We start from the raw sequence: 22,889 nt of genomic DNA, 5'->3' as shown, positions 1-22,889 counted from the left end.
TCAACCCAGATTTGGCTCAAACAAGGGGCTAAATTAGTTCTCCTTCTATGGCACAAAAATGTGTTATTCCCCAAACTCCTTCAAAACCGCTCTTAAAGAGTATTTTCAGGGGCTGCAATTTGACACTGGCCCCAGTAAAGTCAAGTGAATATATCCCCTGAGCAAGCAAGGCTCTATTAGCTCAATGGTAAAAAAATCTATGGTAAAAGTTTCAGATCCAGCTGGATAATGAAAATCCTGTAGCCTATATTTTCTGATAAACTCTGCTCTGCCTACAAAATACTTTTATGGGCGCAATGTAGCCAAATAATAAGTAATTTTTTTACAGTTTACAGTTTTTACAGTGCTATGTATTATTGAATATTATTGACCGTTTGTAATATTATTGCTCAATTACAATGGTACTGCTGTCTACTTACCTTAGTAGCAATTCAGGCAATGAAAGACAGCCCCAGCCCCCACCCCAAGTGCACGGTCCTTGTCGCAGCAGTGATGACATCATCATCCTTTTCCCAGCAGCAGTCTGATAGAAACGTGGATGCTTTCAACGCAATGTTTCAACGTGCTGTGGAACTATAATCTACTGGTATAAACGTTGGTATGTTGTACTGATTGTATATGTCGTTCGAAAGGAAATTATTTAATCACTTTGTTGACATCGACATAGATGTCATTGCATATTATTCGACCAAATTCCTGATCATAGCTGTTGTGAGCTACATGATCAGCTAATGCACTCCGCTAACGTTGCTATGCTACATGTTTTTTTTGTATTAAAAACTGTCGTTTGACCGTGTATTGATGTATTCCATATTGTATTGGTAAGGTATTATAGCTATTCTATAAATCTATACTATCATGTACTGATGGCTGATGTGGTTACCCCCGTAGATCTGACTGGCTGTCCAGAATGGAGTATATTCAAGCTCCTGCCACCAGTATCCAGGGGAATATGTAAGTAATTAAAACTTGACTTTGTAAAGACTATCATAGATATATTTAATCTAGTCTGACGAAAGTAATAGAAAAAAGTTCTATGATAGTCTCTGACTAAGATTATGTTAGCCCTCCAAGCAGAACCCAATGGTACTGAAGTTTCTGACTTTTTGACGACACAGACCATTGGGTCCTGTTCCAGCAGTACCATGCCACCTGGTATGCAGACATACATAAAACATAAACAACGTGTTTATGGCCTGTCTGCGCTCTTTGACGACATTTTTTCGTGTGAGGGTTTCTGAATATGTGAAGTATAAGTACCCATACATGCCGCTGCGAATATCTCCTGTGGCGCGGAAGCCGTTAAGTATCTTTGTTTGACCGATTTGGTCGCTTTGATTCTTCTCTTCCTTCCTTGTTTATTGACACCTCATTGTACCGCCTATCTGGCTAGCTAGTGGCGCTATAGCTATGACAGAGCAGATCAGAGGCAGGGACGTAGCCGCACAAGCCAACCGCACACCGGGAGGCGGTACAATAAACGGTAAACAAACAAGAAGAAATAAAGCGACCAAATCGGTCAAACAAAAATTAAAAATACTTAACGGCTTCCGCGCCACAGGAGATATTCGCAGCGGAATGTATAGGTACTTAAAGTTCACGAATTCAGAATAACTCAAAGAAAAAAACGCCGCAGATTCGATCTTAGAGAGAATATTTATGTCCGCGTTCCAGAATTCCCATACGAAAATATAGTTATGAGCAGGGACCCTACATAAAACTCATAAAAATTTCCGAGAGGGGCTAAGATTATGTTAGCCCTGAATGATTATCATGACAGTCATGACGTAACTGCACCCTGTTTTTTGTGCTCGCTACATTTACAACGTTTACGTATATATAAACATTCGGAATTCAAATATAAAGTACTCACAATTTGTCCCACGGGTCACGTTAGTTAGTTGCTGCTCCAGCGATTAGAATTGCTGCATCCCGCGTTGTTTAATAAAAAGCATTTTTGTCCGAGCGCCCCGGCTACTTTTTTCAAACGGGGTTCGTTTGGGGAATCCACAGTTGCACACCGGGAGCGCACTCGCCTATTAGTCTGTATTGGCAGGGCGGTCAGCGTACCTATATCGAACACACGAGTGCCACCCTCCTCCCGACCGATAGGGGCGCATAGTTGAAAGCCAATGGCAAAATAACAGCGCGGATAAAAATGCTTTTTATTAAACAACGCGGGATGCAGCAATTCTAATCGCTGGAGCAGCAACTAACTAACACCCGTGGGACAAATTGTGAGTACTTTATATTTGAATTCCGAATGTTTATATATACGTAAACGTTGTAAATGTAGCGAGCGCAAAAAACAGGGTGCAGTTAAGCCTTGACTCTCATATGAATACGAACCGTATGAATCAAGAACCAGGGCTAAGATTATGTGTGCCCAGATATTTAACGTTTAATGATGAGTTGAATCAGGCATTCTTCTATACATACAAGTATTGACATCATTAATATATTTTTAAATGTTTTCCTGCACTCAGCCTGTGCTGTACCTGCGGCGTCCCTATCCCACCCAACCCAGCCAACATGTGCGTGTCCTGCCTACGCACCCAGGTTGACATCTCAGAGGGCATTCCCAAACAAGTTTCAGTGCACTTCTGCAGGCAATGTGAAAGGTATGGATCTGCATGGGTCTTCCAAAGCTGTTTGTAGTAGCAGTCTATGCAGCAGCAAATATTTGGGTCACACCGTCACATCATTACTGATAAGATGGAAGATGATGCTGACATGTATCGACGGCGAAGAATGCTCTATGCCCAAGCTAATATGTTAGCCAGGAAATTTCACTACTGTTCAGGTGAGGTCAAGGTGAACCTATTTAGAGTGTACTGCACCCCGCTGTATACAGCCCCCTTATGGGTGAATTATAAAAAAGAGAGTCTGCGCAAGCTAAAGGTGGCTTATAATGATGCTCTCAGGATTCTCCTGAAGAAGCCTATGGGTGGCAGTGCTAGTCAGCTCTTCTGCGACTCTGGTCTAACCACCTTCCAGGCTCTCTTGAGAAACCTCATGTTCAGCTTTAAAAGCAGACTTGATGGGTCACATAATAACGTGATTAAGGTGTTGACTAATCCTAGGTTTAGCACTGTTAGATAGCGCTCTTTGATGTGGAAACATTGGTATGAGTGCCTTTTTATACATTTTTCTTTTTTTACAAAACAAATCTTAATGATTTAATACACTATCAATTAGTTTTACATTTATTATCGAACTATAGTATGTACTATTGGTTGAGATTAAGAGAGTGTGTTCAATGTACAGGTATTTGCAGCATCCAGTTACCTGGATGACATGTGCTCTGGAGTCCAGGGAACTACTGACCCTTTGCCTGAAAAAACTGAAGGGCTCCATGACCAAAGTAAGCCGTGCATCCTTTTCCTACATGACATTAATGCTTTCATATAAATGTATGCGTTCACAAAATAACCAGTAAAAAGACTATTCCTCGATTTACCTAAGGTAGTAGCTGAGCACAAGTGCTCATTTTCAGCAACGCCCTGCACATAGAAACACAGATAGACACACAGTACATCCACAGTCTTATATGTTTGGCCACTAAGCAGCTCACCCAACACTAGCAGTGTTGGGTGAGTGATGACCAATCAATTCCCGACCCAGATTGCAGGTACTGAGAGGTCTCTAGTAGAGCCCTGCAACAGGAACGGGCTCCCGCGGGACCCAACTCAAAATGTTGTGGCGCGGGTGGTATTTAAATACCTGCGGGAGGGTGCGGGCAGCCAAGATAAAATAAGCAGGGACCGCAAAATCACGCATCTTCCCGCAATTACACCAGATGGAAAAACTCACATGACCCAGCAGCATAAATCAATAGTCGCACGCAGCCACGCACAGTTGCACACACACAGTTGTAAAAAACATACAGTACCTGGCATGACAGTTGCTTGAAACTCGCAACCTGGCAACGCAATGCTCTGCATTCCGCACTACAGCTGCTGACTATTTCTGCTGCGGTAGAGTTTTTAAACTCATTGGAATGTGTTTTTAGCAAGGTGAAACTGAAACGACAAAAACCAGTGGAAGGATACAACTTGGAATGTCATCTGTGTGGATGGACTGTGGAGCATTTTTTTGCAAGTATGAAGTCGGTGAAAATGTACTCTTTCTGTGTGCAACGAGGAGAGCATGCATGCTAATGCTTGTGTGGGAGGTGCCTGCGGGTAGAGCTGTGACACATTATGACATATGTATGATATAAACGGCGCAGCTTTTAGCTTTTTTTTTTTTTTTTTAAGATATTTTTTGCGGCTTACGCCTTTTATTGGTTTTTGAAGGGACAGACAGTAGGCTGACAGGAAACGGGAGAGAGATGGGGGGATGACATGCAGTAAAGGCCGTGTCGGGCTCGGGAGTCGAACCCGCGGCACACTGCGACTGGATTACCAGTCGGGTGCCCAGACTGTTACGCCACCGCCTGGGCCGCTTTTAGCTTTTTTGATCGGATTTGCGAGGTGAATTTGGCTTGGCCGATCCGATAGATCGGTCAATCGGAGCATCTCTAGTTGTTTCTAACATATGTAGTAAGAAATATGTAGTGCCAGACTAATCATTCTCGGTCATCTAGCAACCCAGAGCCTATTCATACGGTGATGAAGAGTGCGATGTAACAATTTATTTTATTAAAACTAAGGCTGTCAAAATTAACGCGTTAACGGCGTTAATTAATTGCGTTAAAATATTTAGCGCAATTAACGCATGTACAGTGTTCCCCCTAACGTGCGCCAGTTCCCACGAGCCACCCCGCGTCCGAAATGGTTGAGAAATGACAGTTACCGTGTGGGGTCCCCCGGGGGTCCCTCTACTGTCACTGTACTGTATTGTCACACCCGAAATCATCTTATATTCAGTTAATATATGTGCGTTAATCTGCGCAACAGTGACACTTGATGGTGAAAACAACCAAATGCTATTTTCGTGCTCTGACACAGCCAGGGACACAGCCAGGGAGACACATAGCTGTCTATAGGAGTGGTTGCACCACTCAAAAAGTTCCATATCCAATTAATTGCCATGTCAAATAATACATGTATCCACTGTCCAGTAGGTTACGTTACACCTGTTTTACATTATCTGTGATTCTGGCTGCAGACTTCTAAAAAAAACAGTGCACTCGTTTTACCTGCTTTATTAGTTCAAACAACAATCTAGTATTTTCTGTGTAATAGTTTTCCAATTGGTTGTCCCCAGATGATTGATTGAATCTGCATTCTGCAGCCCTCTTCGTCAGAAAAAGCCTTTACATGCATAAAATAAATAATAATACATTAAAATATTTCTATACATATATTATATAATATCGGTTTGATATCAATATTGTATTTTTAAGGCTGATATTGTCAATACCGATATGAAGCCAGATTAATCATGCATACCTTAAAAACAAACTAAGCGAATCTCTTAAGCCCTAACCACACCAAAGGGTCACCATGAAATTCCTTTGGTCCAAATGGTTGCAAGGAGTTAAAGCTAAACTGTCTCGACCCTTTGGTGTGGTTTGGGCCATTGAATTCCATGTGTCGAATCACTAGGGTCAACGTGGGTCAACGTGCAAGACATCACACCGCAGGGACAACGCTAAAACCGTCTTGACCCTTTGGTGTGGTTGGGGCTTTTACACCAACAGTGTTTTTGTGAAGCAGTTTTGTTTTGTTCATAAAGGTGAAGTATTTATTTTATCTAACCAAAGGGGACAACTGTCCCAGTCAGTCACTCCCACACAACACTAGCTGAAACAACCACAAGCAGTTTGTAGCAGATTAACATGGACGCAGATTGATAGCAGATATTCTCTTCATCAGCGCTTTGAGCAGACGTCGACGTGGCTGTGCAGTGGGGGGGGAAAGTTTCAGAAAGATTCCATCACACTTTCCAACTATTTTATCTTCCCTCCCAGTTGTGGCCCTCTTACATGATTTTTCGTGATTTATTTTAATTTATCACCATAATGATTTGTTTTATTACCTCAAGGAAATTTAGTGGAAGGGACCAAAACTGAATGAGCATTTGACTGCCTGATTCATGCATATGTTGAGGAATAACATGCAAACTCAACACAGAAAGGACCTTTTGCCAACCCCACCTAGGGTATGGGCGTTGATGACGCTGAGGAGAGAACATGCTCACAGTGTCCCTGGCAGGAATCCGTGTGTGTTGATTTCAGAGTTGAAACAAGACTAGCCTCGGAAACCCAGACGTTTTTATTTCCAGGGAGGAAAAAAAAGTCTGGGTCTGAGTCCACTTCAATTCGGCATAGAGTAGCGCAAACATTGCTCACTCTCTGCTGATTTCTGATCGTCTGCACATTTGTTAAATTGACACACACACGCACACATGTACACACACACACTCCTCTCTCTCTCCGTCGCTCTAAGTAATTAGTCTCATGTCGCGCCTATGCCATAAAAAGCATAGGTGAGTTCCAGGCTAAAACAAGACTTGCTCAGTTCAATTTCATTTAAATTGCCACTATGGCAACATTTTGGATTTGAAAAAAGAGGTGAGCTGAAATCATTAAAGGGACACTTCACCCTTTTTGCAAAAAAATATATGTTAATGATGTTTTTCTTTTTTTATATATATACTTTTTATCCCACGATTTTGTAACCCATTTTTCACCCGTGTCAATCATCTAATGTGATCCTGGGCTCTACACACCCTCCGCCAACCTGGGGAGAGCAACGGACTTAACTCATGCTTCCTTCATGCTTGAGTGTCCAAGTTGCTCCTTTACACCTGAAAGGGGGGAGTTTCCCTGGTTGGACGTAGCGCGTGGAAGGAACACGTTATTCCAACCAGTTCCTTTCCCCTCCATCAGGCGCCCCGGCTGGCCAGGGGGAGGCAGTTTAGAGACCAGGATTACTGCATGTTTTTGTGAGGGTACCTACCCTAGGGGACACGGGGAGAACATGCAAACTCCACACAGAAAGGCCCTTTCGCCAACCCCGCCTTCGGGTATGGGCACTGATGACGCGGAGGAGGAAACACGCCACCAGCACCCACAGCGCCCCGAGCGGGAATCGAACCCAGGACCTTCTAGCTGTGAGGCGACAGCACTACCAACTGTGCCACCGTGCCCACCGTGCCCCCTATGTTAATGATGTTAAGATTTAGGAAAGTGTTCTAAATCTTAGGAAATCTTAGGAAATTTAGGAAAGTGTTCTAAATCTTATAAACCCCGCCTTCGGGTATGGGCACTGATGACGTGGAGGAGGAAACACGCCACCAGCACCCACAGCGCCCCGAGCGGGAATCGAACCCAGGACCTTCTAGCTGTGAGGCGACAGCACTACCAACTGTGCCACCGTGCCCAACTGTGCCACCGTGCCCACCGTGCCCCCTATGTTAATGATGTTAAGATTTAGGAAAGTGTTCTAAATCTTATAAACGTCTTTTTGCAAAATGGGTGAAGTTTCCCTTTAACACTGAATAATGAGAGCACAAACGAGCAATGGTAAATGGGGGGGAAAAAAAAGTTGTTTTTAGTTATTAAGGGTGGGTACTCGAGGCACCAACTGAGGTCCCCCGGAGACGGCCGGTGGTCTGTAGTTAAAGGAAAAGAAATGTACGACTGCAAGTGGTCGAAGTTGGTATTACCAGTCCAGTCTTATCCCGAATATCAAATGGGTTTGGAAATGTTTAAACTGGCCTAAGCCTAATGCTAGGGTTCAAGTGGTTAATATATCTGCAGTGAATGAAATATATATAAAATGTAAAGTTTATAGTAAACACAATCACCCAATCACAGTGGCATTAGGCCTCTTTGTATCACATTTTATTCTTGCCTAATATCTCTTGCTTTTCACAGGTCCAAGTCATATTGCTGGCAGTTTGAATCATGTTGTAAATGTGTGAAGAATTTGTTTGCCAGTACATGCTCTAAACTAGAACGCTCTCCACTCAGGTGCGACTAATTGATGCTGGCTTCTTGTGGACGGAACCACACTCCAAAAGGATCAAGATAAAACTGACTGTACAGAAAGAGGTGAGGACACAGAAGGAGACCTGATAGGCATGAGAGAGTGACATTTAATCTATCAGATTAAAACGGATTAGGAACCCCTACTCAAAATGTAGTTCTCAAAGGCAGTGAATAGATGACGACCTCGGGTTACCTTTTTCTATAATTAACAGTTATGAAAGATGATGTCAAGAGTTAAAAGTTGAAATGTAGGAACAGTGCCAACGTTGAGGTTTAGAAACGCACCTTTGAAGCATAGATGATACAATGTTAGTACTTACTATTTCATTGGTTCACAATCTTTAGCTAGAGACCCAAAAGAAAATGTTGATGTCTCCCCGTGACCCAAACAAATGAAAATAGCCTGGATATTTTCAATAGTACTTAAACATTTGTTTTCTAATTAATGTAACTTTTAATGTATTAACTTATATTTACTCGTGTCGCAACTCGTGATCCATAAAAATGGGTTGCGTGACAGTATTTGGGAACCAGTGCTTTATTTGACTGTTGCCAGTGGCTGTCATCTCAGCTCTTTGACCTTTTAATGAGAACCCGAGCCCTGTGCTTCTCTGGGCCAGGTCTATTGTTTGTGCCATAACGGGGTCTGTCGTGTCCAATAGTGACTCTCTCCCACTGTTCAGATACACTCTGAAAAGCACAGAAACAGTGACTTCAAAACATGCAATGTTTTTTGTCTCTTTCGAAGAGGCAACCATTTGAATGGGACACTTGTGCTCCTTCCAATGTCAGAAAAGATGAGTTTCGGTCAGGCTTTCCCGAATGTATTCGCACAGGACATCTGGGGGTGCAGGAGCGTCCAAAAAAAGATCAGACGTCACTCAGACGTTCTGAGTGACGTCAAAATGAAGTTATCTCACCTCATTTGCTGGCAAAATAAGTTTGGATGTTGTATTGCCCTTGATGGTGTATAAATATGTTCTTGATCTGCATCTCAGTTCATTTTTGATGTATTTCATAGAATCAAATTCTGTCTTTCTGTCATATAAACCTGAGTAATATTGAATGGTTATCGAAGTCACAGCCAGTGTAAAGGGTTGCAGTCTTTAAAGATTTCATATTCATAGATTGCAACCCAGTGATATCACTAGAACACTGCTGAGTGTTTTGACTGTTATGCTATGTAATGCACATCATCCGTTTTTACATCTGCAGACTCCCGTACAGGACAGGCTTCAGACGTGCCTCCTCAGGACACTTGATGCGATATAATGTTGAACGTCCTGATTGCGTGCCTTAATTCTATGAGTTCCGTTGCTAGTCTTGAATGGTGTGTGTGTGGCTCTCCTACTAGGTGTTGAATGGAGCCATCCTGCAGCAGGTGTTTGTGGTGGAGTTTGTCATCCTGCACCAGATGTGTGACGACTGCCACCGTGTGGAAGCCAAGGACTTCTGGAACTCTGTAGTGCAAGTTAGGCAAAAGGTAGGTGTATATTGGTCAATGACGATCCTTAACCCCCACTTCCCACACACACACACACCGTTTCCCCCAGAAATCTAAGACCTTCTGAAAATCTGAAATTATTTTATTTTCATGGGTGCTGTAGCTGTAATGAATGAAGTGGTTCTCAACCTTTTTTGAACTTTGGACCACTACCATATTTCAAAATATCCTCAAGGACCACCTCTCTCAACCTACCCTACACTGAAGACATAATGCACACATGTTCACACATACAGCCCTCATCCCTGTTCCCAGGTCGAGTGAAGTGAGTTCATGTTAATTTCTCAGATCAAAAATCCTCCCCAAAACATACTACTACTCAAATCTATTTAATATTCAGTAAAATGACTCCTGCTGGTCCTGTGGGAGTTATGGTTATTGTAACACTCTCCTTGGATGTGATCTGCTGAAGCAGGTATTAGATGTATTCTGTAAAACATTTGACAGGAATAGATTCTACGGTGATTATGCAGTAAGCAAGTGACTAAATGAACTTTCAAACCAATATGTGTGGAACCCACTACAGAGTTATGTGGTTAGTTGAATATATTCAGTATGTGTCTCACTGACTTTTCTTATATACAGTATGTGTCTCACTGACTTTTCTTATATACAGTATGTGTCTCACTGACTTTTCTTATATACAGTATGTGTCTCACTGACTTTTCTTATATTCAGTATGTGTCTCACTGACTTTTCTTATATTCAGTATGTGTCTCACTGACTTTTCTTATATTCAGTATGTGTCTCACAGACTTTTCTTATGTACAGTATGTGTCTCACAGACTTTTCTTATATTCAGTATGTGTCTCACTGACTTTTCTTATATTCAGTATGTGTCTCACTGACTTTTCTTATATTCAGTATGTGTCTCACTGACTTTTCTTCCACTCATAGACTCAGCACAAAAAGACGTTCTACTATCTAGAACAGCTCATCCTCAAACACAAGCTCCACCAGAATTCTCTCAACATCAAAGAAATCCATGGTGGGTATGATTTTATAACAAAATGTGAACTTGTCATGTGCAACTAATGTACAATTAAAATGACATTTCATTGATAAACTCCCGGACCACCACTGTGTAGATTGGGGTTTGATTCCTCCCTGGTGCCTTGGCCTCGTGCTCCCAACGAACACAATCGGCCTAGTTTGCGGGTTGGTACCTGGGTGGGGAGGGTGTTCTCTCTTTCTGAAGTAGCGACTCCTATACGTTGATAGGGTTGTCTGTTCATCAGGGAGCAGAAGTGGGAGGGATAGTTAATCTGCTTTATGTTCTTACGGAGTAACGGATGGCAAACCATGTGTGCATATCACTGGCCCCAATCAAGCTGCCCTAGCGTGAGCTTCAGAAGGTCATGTGATCTATCTATCTGACATACTGGGTCAGACCAAGCGTTCCACATGCTAGTTGTCATCTCATAACCTATTTGAGGACTCAGATTTCTACAACGCATACGCGCGGGCGTACATACTTGACAGACAATACATGACCCAATTTAACATGCCTTCCCTAATCATCTAGTTTGATGTCCAACATTTGTTGCCATATGGCCTACGCCAGGAGCACACACACACCTGGTAATCTACATCCTCAGACACGCATGCTGTGTGCATTAACCCATTCTGGGCGGAACCCCTTTTGGTGTTAGCTTTATGTTATGCTTTAGCTATTGAAAAAATAGCAGACCTACAAGCTTGTAGGTCTGCTATTTTTGAAAAATCGAAGAACGACCGACATGGAAACGTAGCTTTTTCAGAAAACTGTCAGGATGTAGAAGACATTTTTTTAATCTGATCTCAGGTCAGATTGTGTTAAGTGATGGCTCAGCTGCTCAGAAGCCTTTATTCTTGGACATGGTAGTAAAGTGATGATTGAGCCAGTATCATCTAAATCACCTCCATGTCTCCGCAAAACTTAAAAGCTTTGAAGGCTTCCAACATGTGGCAGCCATATTATTATTTCTTTACCATTTTCAAGCTGCACCTAATATTTGTATGTGTGTTTTCTTTTCCATGTCTGTGTCTTTAAGTTTTTCTGGAATGGTGTTGAGCTGTGAATCACATTTGGTCATTTATTTGTGTACAGTATTTTAATTCTGCTTCTCTCTCAGAGGGGATTGATTTCTACTACGCCTCTAAACAGCACGCTCAGAAGATGGTAGACTTCCTACAATGTACTGTACCATGCAGGTGAGAAGTACTAAATGCACAAATGATCAGGATCAAGTTTAAAATTTCAGTAGATATATTTATCTTTTTTAATCAAATAGTTTATTTAGTAGACTTTACCCTGAAAGACCCACACTACAACCAATTTAGGAATTTGTAATGTAATGTTTATTTCTCCTCCAGCTATTCAATATGGCCATGGTGACATAGGCAAATAGAAGGCCAAAATACAGACTAATGCAGACCCGTTAGTCCAAGCTTATGGTCTCTCTGTAAGCAATGATATGGGAAAGAAATCACGTTGTGTGACCCCGCCCTTCATTTTCAACAGAAAGCGTTCAACAGCAGCTTTTCTTTATAACGGGTCGAGGGCGTGAACACACCCTTAGACCACGCAAAGCCAACAGTGAATTCTTAACATGCACACTGAACTGAACAGTGTTTGGCTGTGATACCTTACCTATGATCACCTATGATACTTGTATATATGATACTTGTATACGTTCTCTTTGTAACTCAATGAAATCTCTGACACGTGATACTCTTTCATTTATAAAGGTCAAAGACATCCCAGCGTCTCATCTCTCATGATGTCCACACTAATGAGTACAACTATAAGAGCACCTTCTCTATGGAAATTGTACCTGTCTGCAAGGTATATACATGTGGGGGGAGGGGGGGGGGGGGCGCCAATGGGTTTGTCAGTTTGTGTTAGACCTCTGTATCTGAGACATGCAGACATGTTCATACCATATGTTTGGCTTTTGACAAGCCAGGGCAGAGTTTTGTTGCAACCCAAATCCCTGCTTCATCAATGCTTCTCTTGTGTGTTTTCTGGAAGATACTTTTACCAACATGTAGATTGAAAACACTGCCTAGCCAATAATATTTTTATCTCATCTTATTGGTATTGGCTGTGCTCAAAGCTGATTCCCTAGACTTATTCAGTAGACAGCTAAAATGCATGCGCTCTAGCATGAAAGTTTTAAGTCAGTTTCGCAAAACAAGTCAATTTGAGAGGTATTCAAGTTGTTTTAATACAATAGATGCAATCTTTGGTCATATTTGTATCACTGTTAATTATGCATCATTAAGGTGACTGATTGTTGTATATACAGTATCTTGCGAGATTACAAACCTTAAAAATAAATAAATATTTATATATATTGCTCTTTACATTGATGGGTTGAAGTATATATCTCAGTCATAAGTTCACTTTTTATTTATTTATGAATATTCTATAATTACTTAATTTACATTCCGCCTCTTACGTTGCTCAGCAGCAGATAACCACCTGCCAGAAAGCTGCATATGAACATGATTAATACCATGGGACCAAAATAATTGCATGTGAAATGGCAGGGGGTAGATGAATAATGTTTCTCATTGAGTACACTAGGATGTGCTCTTCAAACCATAATCAGCATTTGTGTGATTGCATCAAAACAAGAATGTTAAATTGCAACACATTAATTCATATTTGAAACGAGGGAAGGGCAGTTTCACACTTGCATTATGAGCAAACATGCAGCCTTGCCTTGAAAGGATTTAAATGTCACCAGTAAAATCTTAAATAATACTTGCTGTTGAGAGATACCACTGACCAGAACTTTGCTTTGCATAATTTTCTGCCATGTTTCAAATACAAAGGTGTAATGTAATCCCAGAGCTCAACTCCAAATCTCAGTTACTTCTCTGGGGCTTTCACTGAGGGGAACGGACAAGAGCTGTTGGGAAGCCAAGTGAGCTAAGAGTGGTTGGAAGCCAAGTGAGCTGCCATTGTGAGTGCAAAGTTGTTTTCGCTCTGACCTTACTTTGACTCTCTGCGTGTATTCTTTTTGGTTGCTAGGACAACGTGGTGTGCCTTTCACCTCGTCTGGCCCAGAGCCTGGGGAACATGGGTCAGGTGTGTGTGTGTGTTCGAGTCACCAGCACCATTCACCTCATTGACCCCAGAACACTGCAGAGTGAGTACACTTACTGAACTTCTACTTCTGTGCTCTCCACAACTTCATCTTCATCCTACTGTGGCTGTTGGAACCCAGCTAATTCGACACACACGTTCCACACCCCTGCAGGGAGTGCCCGGTTTTGAGTCGGTCTGACCCACGGTTCTCCAGAACCACCACAAAAGGCTCTGCTCAGGCTCTGCCAGTGGGCCTAATCAGCCTAAATCCCCTCACCTGTGCAATTTCCAGCCTCTGACTCAGCCAATTGATCTCCATGTGGGACACAGACAGTTGACAACAGGTATTATTAGGTTCCACGGGCACGTATAGGTCTAGTTGGATTAAAGACTTGCACACGTGCTACACTAGAAGTTTCAAGATTCTTTATTATGACATAATTGGTATGATAAATAACAGCAATAAGATAAACGGAAAAATACATGGAAATTTTGTCAACTAAACTCGCACTATACCGATAATGCATGCGTATACCATATCCTACCTTACTGTACTTCAGATTGTGTGCCATCCACTTAAAATAACTTCACTACAGTTGGCTATATTTTCCCAGAAGTTGTCCTCCTTGCCATGGAATTGGGTTATACTAGTAAACCGATGGACAGTATATCCAATCAGAGTGCAAGGATATACAGCCAGACACGGAACAAGAAATATATAGCAAGATTGGTTGATGGCACATTCTCTACAGAAGAAAATAAAGCAGAACTGTTTTATTTTCACAGCATACAGCACGCTGTAGTCACATTCACGATATCATTGTACCATCCGTCATCTAGCTATTGACAAGAATTGACAACACACTTGGTATGTTACCAAAACATGGGTGCCAGCTCACGTCACCTGGGATGCCGTCTGGCCCTGCTGCTTTGCGGATGTTGACACATTTGAACACTTGGGCCTCTGCTATGACGTGGTCGTGTTGGCAATTTCCTATCCCACATTTTAAAGAAAAAAAAGCTAAAGTCGTATTTGCTAGGAAAATATGTATTATATGTTGACAGAAATGGGCTTCCATGCACCTCAAAGCAAACTGAGTAAATGTAGAATTAAACTATAGGTTTAGCTAAGTGTAGTTCTACCCTCAAGGTTCCCTGATATCCCTCTGAGAATCAGTACTGTGATGCGAGAGTGGACTAGCCAACTCCAACTTTGATAGTGTGTGCAGTTTAGGGTGAGTGTTGGATTACATTAAAACGGCACTATAAAAAATCTTCATATTTCACGTGTCGGTTAACATTATAGCAGTGGAATGTGCCTCGGGTCTGTCTCCTCTGTTGTACTAAACTGACCCCAGTCTGCTTGCCACATGTTCATCACAGCCCACTAACTCAACTGCTTTCGTCTGCTCCTAAACAAAGCATACCACATAAGACAGACAGGCACACACACAACCTTTTTTCAATTGACTTAGACTTGGCAGACTTTACAGCCAAATGAGAACATAACATTGTGTAATCAAATCAATAAGAGGAAGTGGCAGATCTGGTGTAACTATTGATCATGCAACGGGTTCAGAGGTTCTCTGTTGCAGATTTGTGACGTCTTGAAAGGCAGTGCACGCGTTTTCAATTAGTGTTCAAAGGCCAGGCTATTTTTATGCCGGTATTTAAACTGTTTTTACTTGCATTTTTAACAAGAAACAGATTCACATAAGGTCAGGCTATTTTCCCACAGAAATCCTCAGAACACAACTTTACAAGTTTTAGTTTTGCTTCCTTTTAGTGTTTATTTGCAGAAGCAGTAAGTGACCAGTGTAGAATGGAAGGTACTGTGGTGTTGTTTGTAAGGTACAGTGGCAGCTAATGTTAAATACTGATGGTGTTTATAATATGCCATGCATAAATACGGTGCACATAATTATAGATTAATTTTCTTGCTCGTTTTTCTCTTACTTTTTTTTCCTTTAACTTAATGGCTGCCAGGTTTTTGTTTATAAGTAAAATAAATAAATAAAATAATAATTTAAAGAATCGGTATCAGTATCGGCCGATCATTAAAGAAAAATCACACCTGTGTGAACCGAGTGGTGCAACTCCCCTCTCTACCTCTCTCTCATCAGCAGGCAACAGTGCATACTGTAAGTATAGTGTGTTGTTTGGTTGTAATTGTTCCCACTTCCCAGTGTGTGCACTCACTGCACTAGCAGCGCTGACAGTTGCGATTGCATCATTGTATAGCCAATGCTGCCTTCCAGTTATACCTTAAAGTAAAAAAATGTTTAATCAAGCAAGCTGCTTTTGTGTATTTTCTACTTGGCTGTGTATGCTGTTCATGCTTTGAAGTCCGATAATAGAACGCTCATTAACCAACACATAGGTGAACACATAGGTGAACACGGACATTGCTGTTCCTTGGAGTGGTTGCACCACTCAAAAACCTGTGATCGGTATCTGCCCCCAAAAACATGATCGGAGCACCTCTACTCATTATGTGTACCATTCTGTCAAAATCTATTCATCATATTTATCCACTAGTTGCTGAGGTGGACGGGGGCACATACTGGCGCCAACCCTTCAATAGTCTCTGTAGCCCACGGCAGCTACAGGAGTTCATCGTCATGGATATCGACATCATTAGAGACCAGAAACTGGGGGCTGGTGCAGGCCTGAGGTCCAATAAGGTGAGTGTTTTGAAGGTTGTGGCAGTGGTGCAGTAGAATAGATTGATTTATAGGGTAAATCTATGGCAGGCCATGTCACCATTACATTATCCCTGAGCCTGGCTAGTGTCTTGTTTAAATGCCAACAGGGTTGAGGTTTGAGGGTACCATTCTGTTGTCTTCTAGAGCAGTGGTTATCAACGTTTTCTGGGCCTACTTGAACATCTGGAAAGCATTCATGGCCCACCCATCTGACCAATCAGCTGCTGTGTCAAGTGGCCAGATGGCTGCTCGTTGGGTGTGCATGACTGTGCATGGGTGGGCACTTCCATCGTTACTGGCTTGGTGCTCTACACCCGGGCACCGGTCTAGTTGTTATAATGATCATTAGACTCAGAGCAGTAAGCTGACTATCTCCCAGACAGAGTTTTAATGGAATGTAGAAGCGATTGTCCAATGCCAATCTAAATAGTTTAGCAACTGTTGCTATGCAGGTCAAGCTTTCGCCACCTCATAGCTGTGTTATTTTGCATGGCTGTGTTGTTGAACATATACACAGCTTATCTAAACGTCGGGAAAGTTACACGACTGACCCGTGCAACTAATGTTACTGTGCCACATCTGTTGGGTGGCTGTTAAAAGTAGATTTCTCCCTCTGTCATTTCCTCGTATTTCTAGTTTATTTAAATGTCATGCGATTTTGTCTAGTGCATAGCCTACTGCAGGCCTGGTTGGCTAGATTTAGAAGACATTTTGATGCTCTTACTACAGACATGGTTAATTTATATGGAGAAATCCCGTCATTTAACATGCATCTCTATGGGGGAGAAGGACAGCTTGCCCTGTCTCCTCGCTGCTAACGTGCCTATTGGACAAGGACGGGTTGGGGAAGGACTTAGCCATTGTTGTCACTGGTGCCAAAGGTTGCCTACCTGTTCTAGAGTGTTAAAGGACAACTTTAGTTTTTTTCAACCAAGGTTCATGTTTTGGGTTCTTATTAGTGAAAGTAAAAGATGAGTGTTAATTTTTTTTCATTTGCTGATTTCTTTCGTTTTAGGGATTTTAGCTGTTTTGACAGGGGGTCGGGGCCTTCGAGCATATGTATTTTTGTACAAAACTTTATAGCGATTTATTCTTTTTATTATTTACTATAGTCCTACTAGACCCCAAGAAATTACATCTGGCCACAAAAGATCACGGGATCTATTGAATGTGTCAAACTGACATTGAGCCTATGACACAGTGTGGCTTCCCCCCAGTAGGCTACCTTCACATTCATTACAATACATATATATATACATATTTAGCCCCATGCTCGAATGCCCATGTCAAAAACAGCTAAAATCCCTAAATCGAAAGAAAGCAGCAAATAAAAAAGAATAACACTCATCTTTTACTTTCACTAATAAGAACCTAAAACATGAACCTTGGTTGAAGAAAACTACCCATTCTGGGCGGGAACCCATTTTGGTGTTTTACCCACTCAGATCGGGAACCCATATTTGGGTTCTGTACAGTATGTACAGTATTCAAAAATGTAAACATTTTGATTCTGCTATATAAACATTTGAAGTTTTTCAGAAACCTTAGGTCAGGATTTAGAGGCGTTTTTAGAATCTGCCTCAGGCCTAAATGGGTTAAGACAACAATGTGTCTGCTACATATGGTAGGATGATGCTAACTGTGTGTGTGTGTGTGTGTGTGTGTGTGTGTGTGTGTGTGTGTGTGTGTGTGTGTGTGTGTGTGTGTGTGTGTGTGTGTGTGTGTGTGTGTGTGTGTGTGTGTGTGTGTGTGTGTGTGTGTGTGTGTGTGTGTGTGTAAAAGCACGTCCTGGCTGAGGCGTGGGTTCAGAAGACATCAGAGATGAATACCAGTCAGCAGTACCACTGTCGTACCTTCCTGGGTCACCTGCTCAACATAGGAGACCTGGTGCTGGGGTAGGTTTGTGAGGCGTTGCTCGATAAAGAGGTCCAATGCTGCCCAAAATAAAGGCCAAATGCACCCCATGATATCTGCTTATTTTGCTACTTTGTCTTACTATGCTACAGCTTTGACTTTGCCAATTCCAACGTAAATGACGAGAACCTGAATAAGATGAACCCTCACCATGTCCCTGATGTGGTAAGAGACCCCATTACTGATCATCCACAGTGAACAAATTACTTTCTTACAGCTCCCCCAAAACCATAGAATTGTAGATACTGACCCCTGGTGGTACTTTACCATACTCTGTGTTCAAATGTGCAACATCTGTACTAATTACTGCAGAAATGTTTTTTTTTTAAACAATTTTCAAACCAAACAGGTGTTGATTAAGAAGAGCTACGACCGCAACAAGAGGGTGAAACGTAGGAACTGGAAACTGAAGGAAATGGAGAAAGACAGGGAGGGCTTGGCCCCAGATGATGAGAGGTAGGAAAGTTATGCAGCATTCATGCCAAGTTTCCTAAATTTAGGACTGGAAATCTACATTTATAATAGATAAACTAAAGAGAATGCTCCCAAAAAATGTATTACCAAGCAATCAAAATTCACAACGTTTCGGCCTTCGTCAGGCATTCTGATACCTTTTATATATCTTTATGGATCTCTGCCATAAAGTGTTATGGTGTTACTACTGTATAGTAACTAGTGTATACAAAGCTAAATAGAATTCTACGGATCTCCATATAATATGGTTTATGGTTATGTCTGAGTCATAGTGATGTAGCAGTGGTCAGCCGGTCCTCCCGTAAACCAGTTTCAATATAGGATTAATGTCATAGTGATTTTGAAAAGGGTGGCCATGGAATCAAACCCGACCACCCTGAACTCAGGGCAACACTGGAGCTAGGTGACAATATCTCGTTTTCAGTCCAACTACAGTAGTTTGCATAACACTGGATCATTTCACATAGTTTCATCATGTTTCTAGCTTGCAGCAAAATGAGTACAACATAACTTGTGAATTATCAATTTTGTTAACTTTCATTGAGGTGACATCATAAAGGCAAGGTTCTCACAGCCATGAAATTCTTGGAAATATTTTGAAATCGGAAAAATTGTTTTCCACGTCTGGAAACGTACATGATGTGAACATGCACTGTATCATTATCAGACTTAACTTTATCCTTCAACTTCTTGTTTATGCCCAGAAATGACTGGATATACAGGTTTTGTAGCAATTGTAAAAATATTAGACCGTTGAATGTTTAAGCATGTAATGATCGTGTTTCTCAGACAATATCAGGACTTCCTAGAGGACCTGGAAGAGGATGAGGCGCTCAGGAAAAATGTCAACATCTTCAGAGGTGAGTCAGGCTGATTCCTTGGGAGAGTTTCAGAGCCCCTCAGATTACGTGTTTTAAAGCCCTAACCACACCAAAGGGTCAAGACGGTTTTAGCGTTAACTCCTTGCAACCGTTTGGACCCAGGGAGTTACATGGTGACCCTTTGGTGTGGTTAGGGCTTTAGACATTTTTTTTTTCATTCTCTTAAATCCCCTCTGAAACTAATCCAGAGAAGCTGTCATTGAGACAGATCAGTGGTTAATGGGACACTTCACCCTTTTTGTATGTTAATGACGTTTAGAAGATTTAGAACACTTAAAGGACAACTTTAGTTTTCAACCAAGGTTCATGTTTTAGGTTGTCATTAGAGAAAGTAATAGTTGAGTGTTATTTTTTTTCCATTTGCTGCTTTCTTTCGTTTTAGGGATTTTAGCTCTTTTTGACAGGGGGGCGGGGGCATTCGAGCATGGGGCTAAATGTGTATTTTACCAAATTTGATGGTGATTTATTTTTGTATTATTTACTATAGTCCTAATAAACCCCAGGAAATTACATCTGGCCACAGAAGATCACAGGATCTACTGAATGTGAAGGTAGCCTACTGGGGGGAAGGCTTATACTGTGTGTATAGGCTCAATATTTCAGTTTGTCACATTCAATAGATCCTGTGATCATTTGTGGCCAGCAATTTCTTGGGGTTTATTAGGACTATAGTAAATAATAATAAAATAAATCGCCATAATATTTTGTAAAAAAATACCTATTTAGCCCCATGCTCGAATGCCCCCGCCCCCCTGTCAAAAACTGCTAAAATCCCCAAAACAAAAGAAAGCAGCAATTGAAAGAAAATTAACACTCATATTTTACTTTCTCTAATAACCACCTAAAACATGAACCTTGGTTGAAAAAAACTAAAGTTGTCCTTTAACTGGGGGTCGTGTGTAATATGTGGTTTTAGATGTTTAGCAGTGAGCCCAGTGTCTCTGTCATGGACACTGGGCTCACTTACTTCCTGGACTACATGTTGTCTCCATAGAGTATTAAAAGCATAGACTGAACCGGACTGAAACCCCCCCCCCCCCCCCCCCCCCGCTATTCATTTCAGTGGAAGTTGCTCAGTTTAGTGGCGTTCTGAAGCACCGCATTTTTTTTTCTTCTGGCCTTGCGTATTTTCGTCTTTAGTATATAGGATATTCATGTGATGTTAATTTTAGCATCTTTATTTTCAGACGCATCTAAGATCCCAGTGGAGGCTGAGAGTGACACTGACGATGAGGGTGCACCACGCATATCCCTAATAGAGATGCTGGAAGACCTTAGCCTGGCAGACGCCACCGGAGGAGAGGGCGCTGACATGATTATGGACTAGCCAATCAGGAGGCAGCATAGATCACATTCACGGTCTGATCTGTGAAATGAGAGCCTACAGACATCCTTGTAACAAATGACTGATCAGTCCAATCAGTTGAGTCCTACGTCTGGTATGACAGATTGAGGACAGATGGGCTCATATTTTGAAGCTAATGTATTGCACAAATCGCAGTCCCTCAGTCTAAACTGATCTTGAGATGATTTCCAGTCAAAATCTGGGTTTCTGGGTATTAGCTATGCCACTCATTGGCATTTATCTTGTTCTAGCGGTTCTCCTAATGCAATTTTCAACCAATTAATAACCATCTTTATATTGATACAGTACATGGTTTGAAGTGATGTATGAATGGAGTGCTATACAAGTACATTATTAAAGGATATTACTCCATTTACACAGGTCCTAAGCTGCCTGTCTGAGATTATTTTATTATTTCTACTTTTTCGCAGAACAGGTTAGATGAGATGGACAGGAAAGTGAGGGCAGAGGGAAGGAATACACATTTCCAAGCTGGAATGGAATCGAGGGTGGTTGATGCCTTAACCGTTTGGCTATGAGAGTGCCTTAAAGCAAAATAGGGTTTGAAAGTAGATACTGCTTCTATCCAGTTTTATTACACTGATACAAAAATATAATTTGGAATTGTATGAACAGAACAGGAGATGTTCTGTGTGATTTATTGTGCTGTTTAATGGATCCACTAGAGGGAGGCAAAGATCTGCAAGGTTTTTGTTAATGTTTTTCCCTGTGATTGATACTCTTGACTTATTTTTATTTTTTAGGTCAAATGAAAAGTAAAGCAGAATAGTACAAGAATCCCAGAGGATGATAAGCCATGAGGGCATAGAACACTTGTTGCTGATGTGGTCTTAGAGAGACATGGCAGAATTAAGTTTCAAGTTATAAGAATTGGAACTTTATAGAAAATTCGGTTCAGTGTTCAAATCTTCATTGTCTGGAGCCCTGTGCTCCACAGAGCACTTTTTCTAGTTTAAATTAAGTAATCAATTTGATTTAAAATATGACTTCATAATCATTCATGAACTAGCTTTCCCCAGAGGGTGGTGGGCATAACTACTGGTATGTGATTGAGGACATATCATTTGGGGGAGGGGGATGCAAAGTCCTATTTGCCAAGTCTCTGATTCGATCTTGAAAGAAAGAAGGGGAGGCTGGATCATGTGTTTCGTAAACTTCAGCTGATTGTTAGCAGTAATCAGATCCACTTGGGAAAGTGAATGGAGTGAATCCCTCTGGGGTTGGAGACGACAAGGAGTGAGGGTTCTGTGTCGTGTTTCTGATCTCCTTTGACCCCCTTTAACTCCTTGGCTTGCAACCTATTGACTTTATTCAGACCGCTGCCATCTTGCCAGGTGCTAACTGCTAACTAGGTGCAACTTCCCATTGACAGCCCATACATCCAAACAGAAAACTCCTATCTGATTGTATTAAACAACGTCAAACTAACATTGCAGCTGTACGAAAAGCTTGAATTATCCTCTTATCTGCAAAGTGTTTGTTTCATAAAAATCCACTGTAGACATGTTATGAGCTACAACCTCCTGCTACCTCCTGCATTATGTGCAAATTCGAATCAGGCGGCATGGGCCGTTGAGTGATATTCAACGAGCGCTTCCAAACTGACACCTGCAAGAGAATTTTTTACAAAGTAGCTCATAACATGTCTACAGTGGATCTTTATGAAACAAACACTTTGCAGATGGAGGATAATTCAAGCTTTTCGTACAGCTGCAATGTTGGTGAGTTTTTTTTTTTTAATACAATCAGATAGGACATTTCTGTTTGGATGTATGGGCTGTCAAGGGGAAGTTGCTCCTAGTTAGTAGCCTGGCTAATAAGCCAGACTAATATCGCACACTTATTTTTGCCAACGGTTGATTCGGTCTGGCTTATTAGGCTACCTAGTGGCCGTGGTCTGAATAAAGTCAATAGTCACATTGCCACTGCTTACAGCTACTAATTGCATTCCTGTATTCCAGATTCGCATTATGCAAGTGCATGTGGGCTTGCTTACCAGTTACCATTTCACTGTCATTGTAAAAT

At 41.6% G+C, this 22,889-nt stretch overlaps 1 protein-coding gene across 1 annotated transcript; it reads left to right on the top strand.

The window, feature by feature from the left end:
• Nucleotides 1-505: 505 nt before the first annotated feature.
• On the top strand, nt 506-21,227 carry nmd3 (NMD3 ribosome export adaptor). The gene is made up of 16 exons (XM_083773330.1): nt 506-598; nt 892-954; nt 2,487-2,621; nt 3,268-3,364; nt 7,925-8,005; nt 9,297-9,425; nt 10,344-10,434; nt 11,561-11,639; nt 12,177-12,273; nt 13,468-13,585; nt 16,063-16,208; nt 18,012-18,124; nt 18,236-18,308; nt 18,493-18,599; nt 19,407-19,477; nt 20,686-21,227. Exons 2-16 carry the CDS (start codon nt 911-913, stop codon nt 20,823-20,825), a joined length of 1,521 nt encoding a protein of 506 aa, XP_083629456.1. The 5' UTR covers nt 506-598; nt 892-910; the 3' UTR covers nt 20,826-21,227.
• Nucleotides 21,228-22,889: the final 1,662 nt, after the last annotated feature.

Source organism: Protomyctophum parallelum (genome assembly GCF_964188405.1).
Source record: "Protomyctophum parallelum genome assembly, chromosome: 9".
Lineage (NCBI taxonomy): Eukaryota > Metazoa > Chordata > Actinopteri > Myctophiformes > Myctophidae > Protomyctophum > Protomyctophum parallelum.
The sequence above is the reverse complement of the archived record's forward strand: the minus strand, read 5'-3'. Positions and strand labels throughout refer to the sequence as shown.

Excerpts from the sequence above, each read along its gene's own strand:
- nmd3 (XM_083773330.1), top strand. The coding sequence starts at position 911 with ATGGAGTATATTCAAGCTCCTGCCACCAGTATCCAGGGGAATAT. Across the intron at positions 13,586-16,062 it reads TGACCCCAGAACACTGCAGA|TTGCTGAGGTGGACGGGGGC; the intron begins GTGAGTACACTT and ends TTTATCCACTAG. Across the intron at positions 19,478-20,685 it reads AAATGTCAACATCTTCAGAG|ACGCATCTAAGATCCCAGTG; the intron begins GTGAGTCAGGCT and ends CTTTATTTTCAG.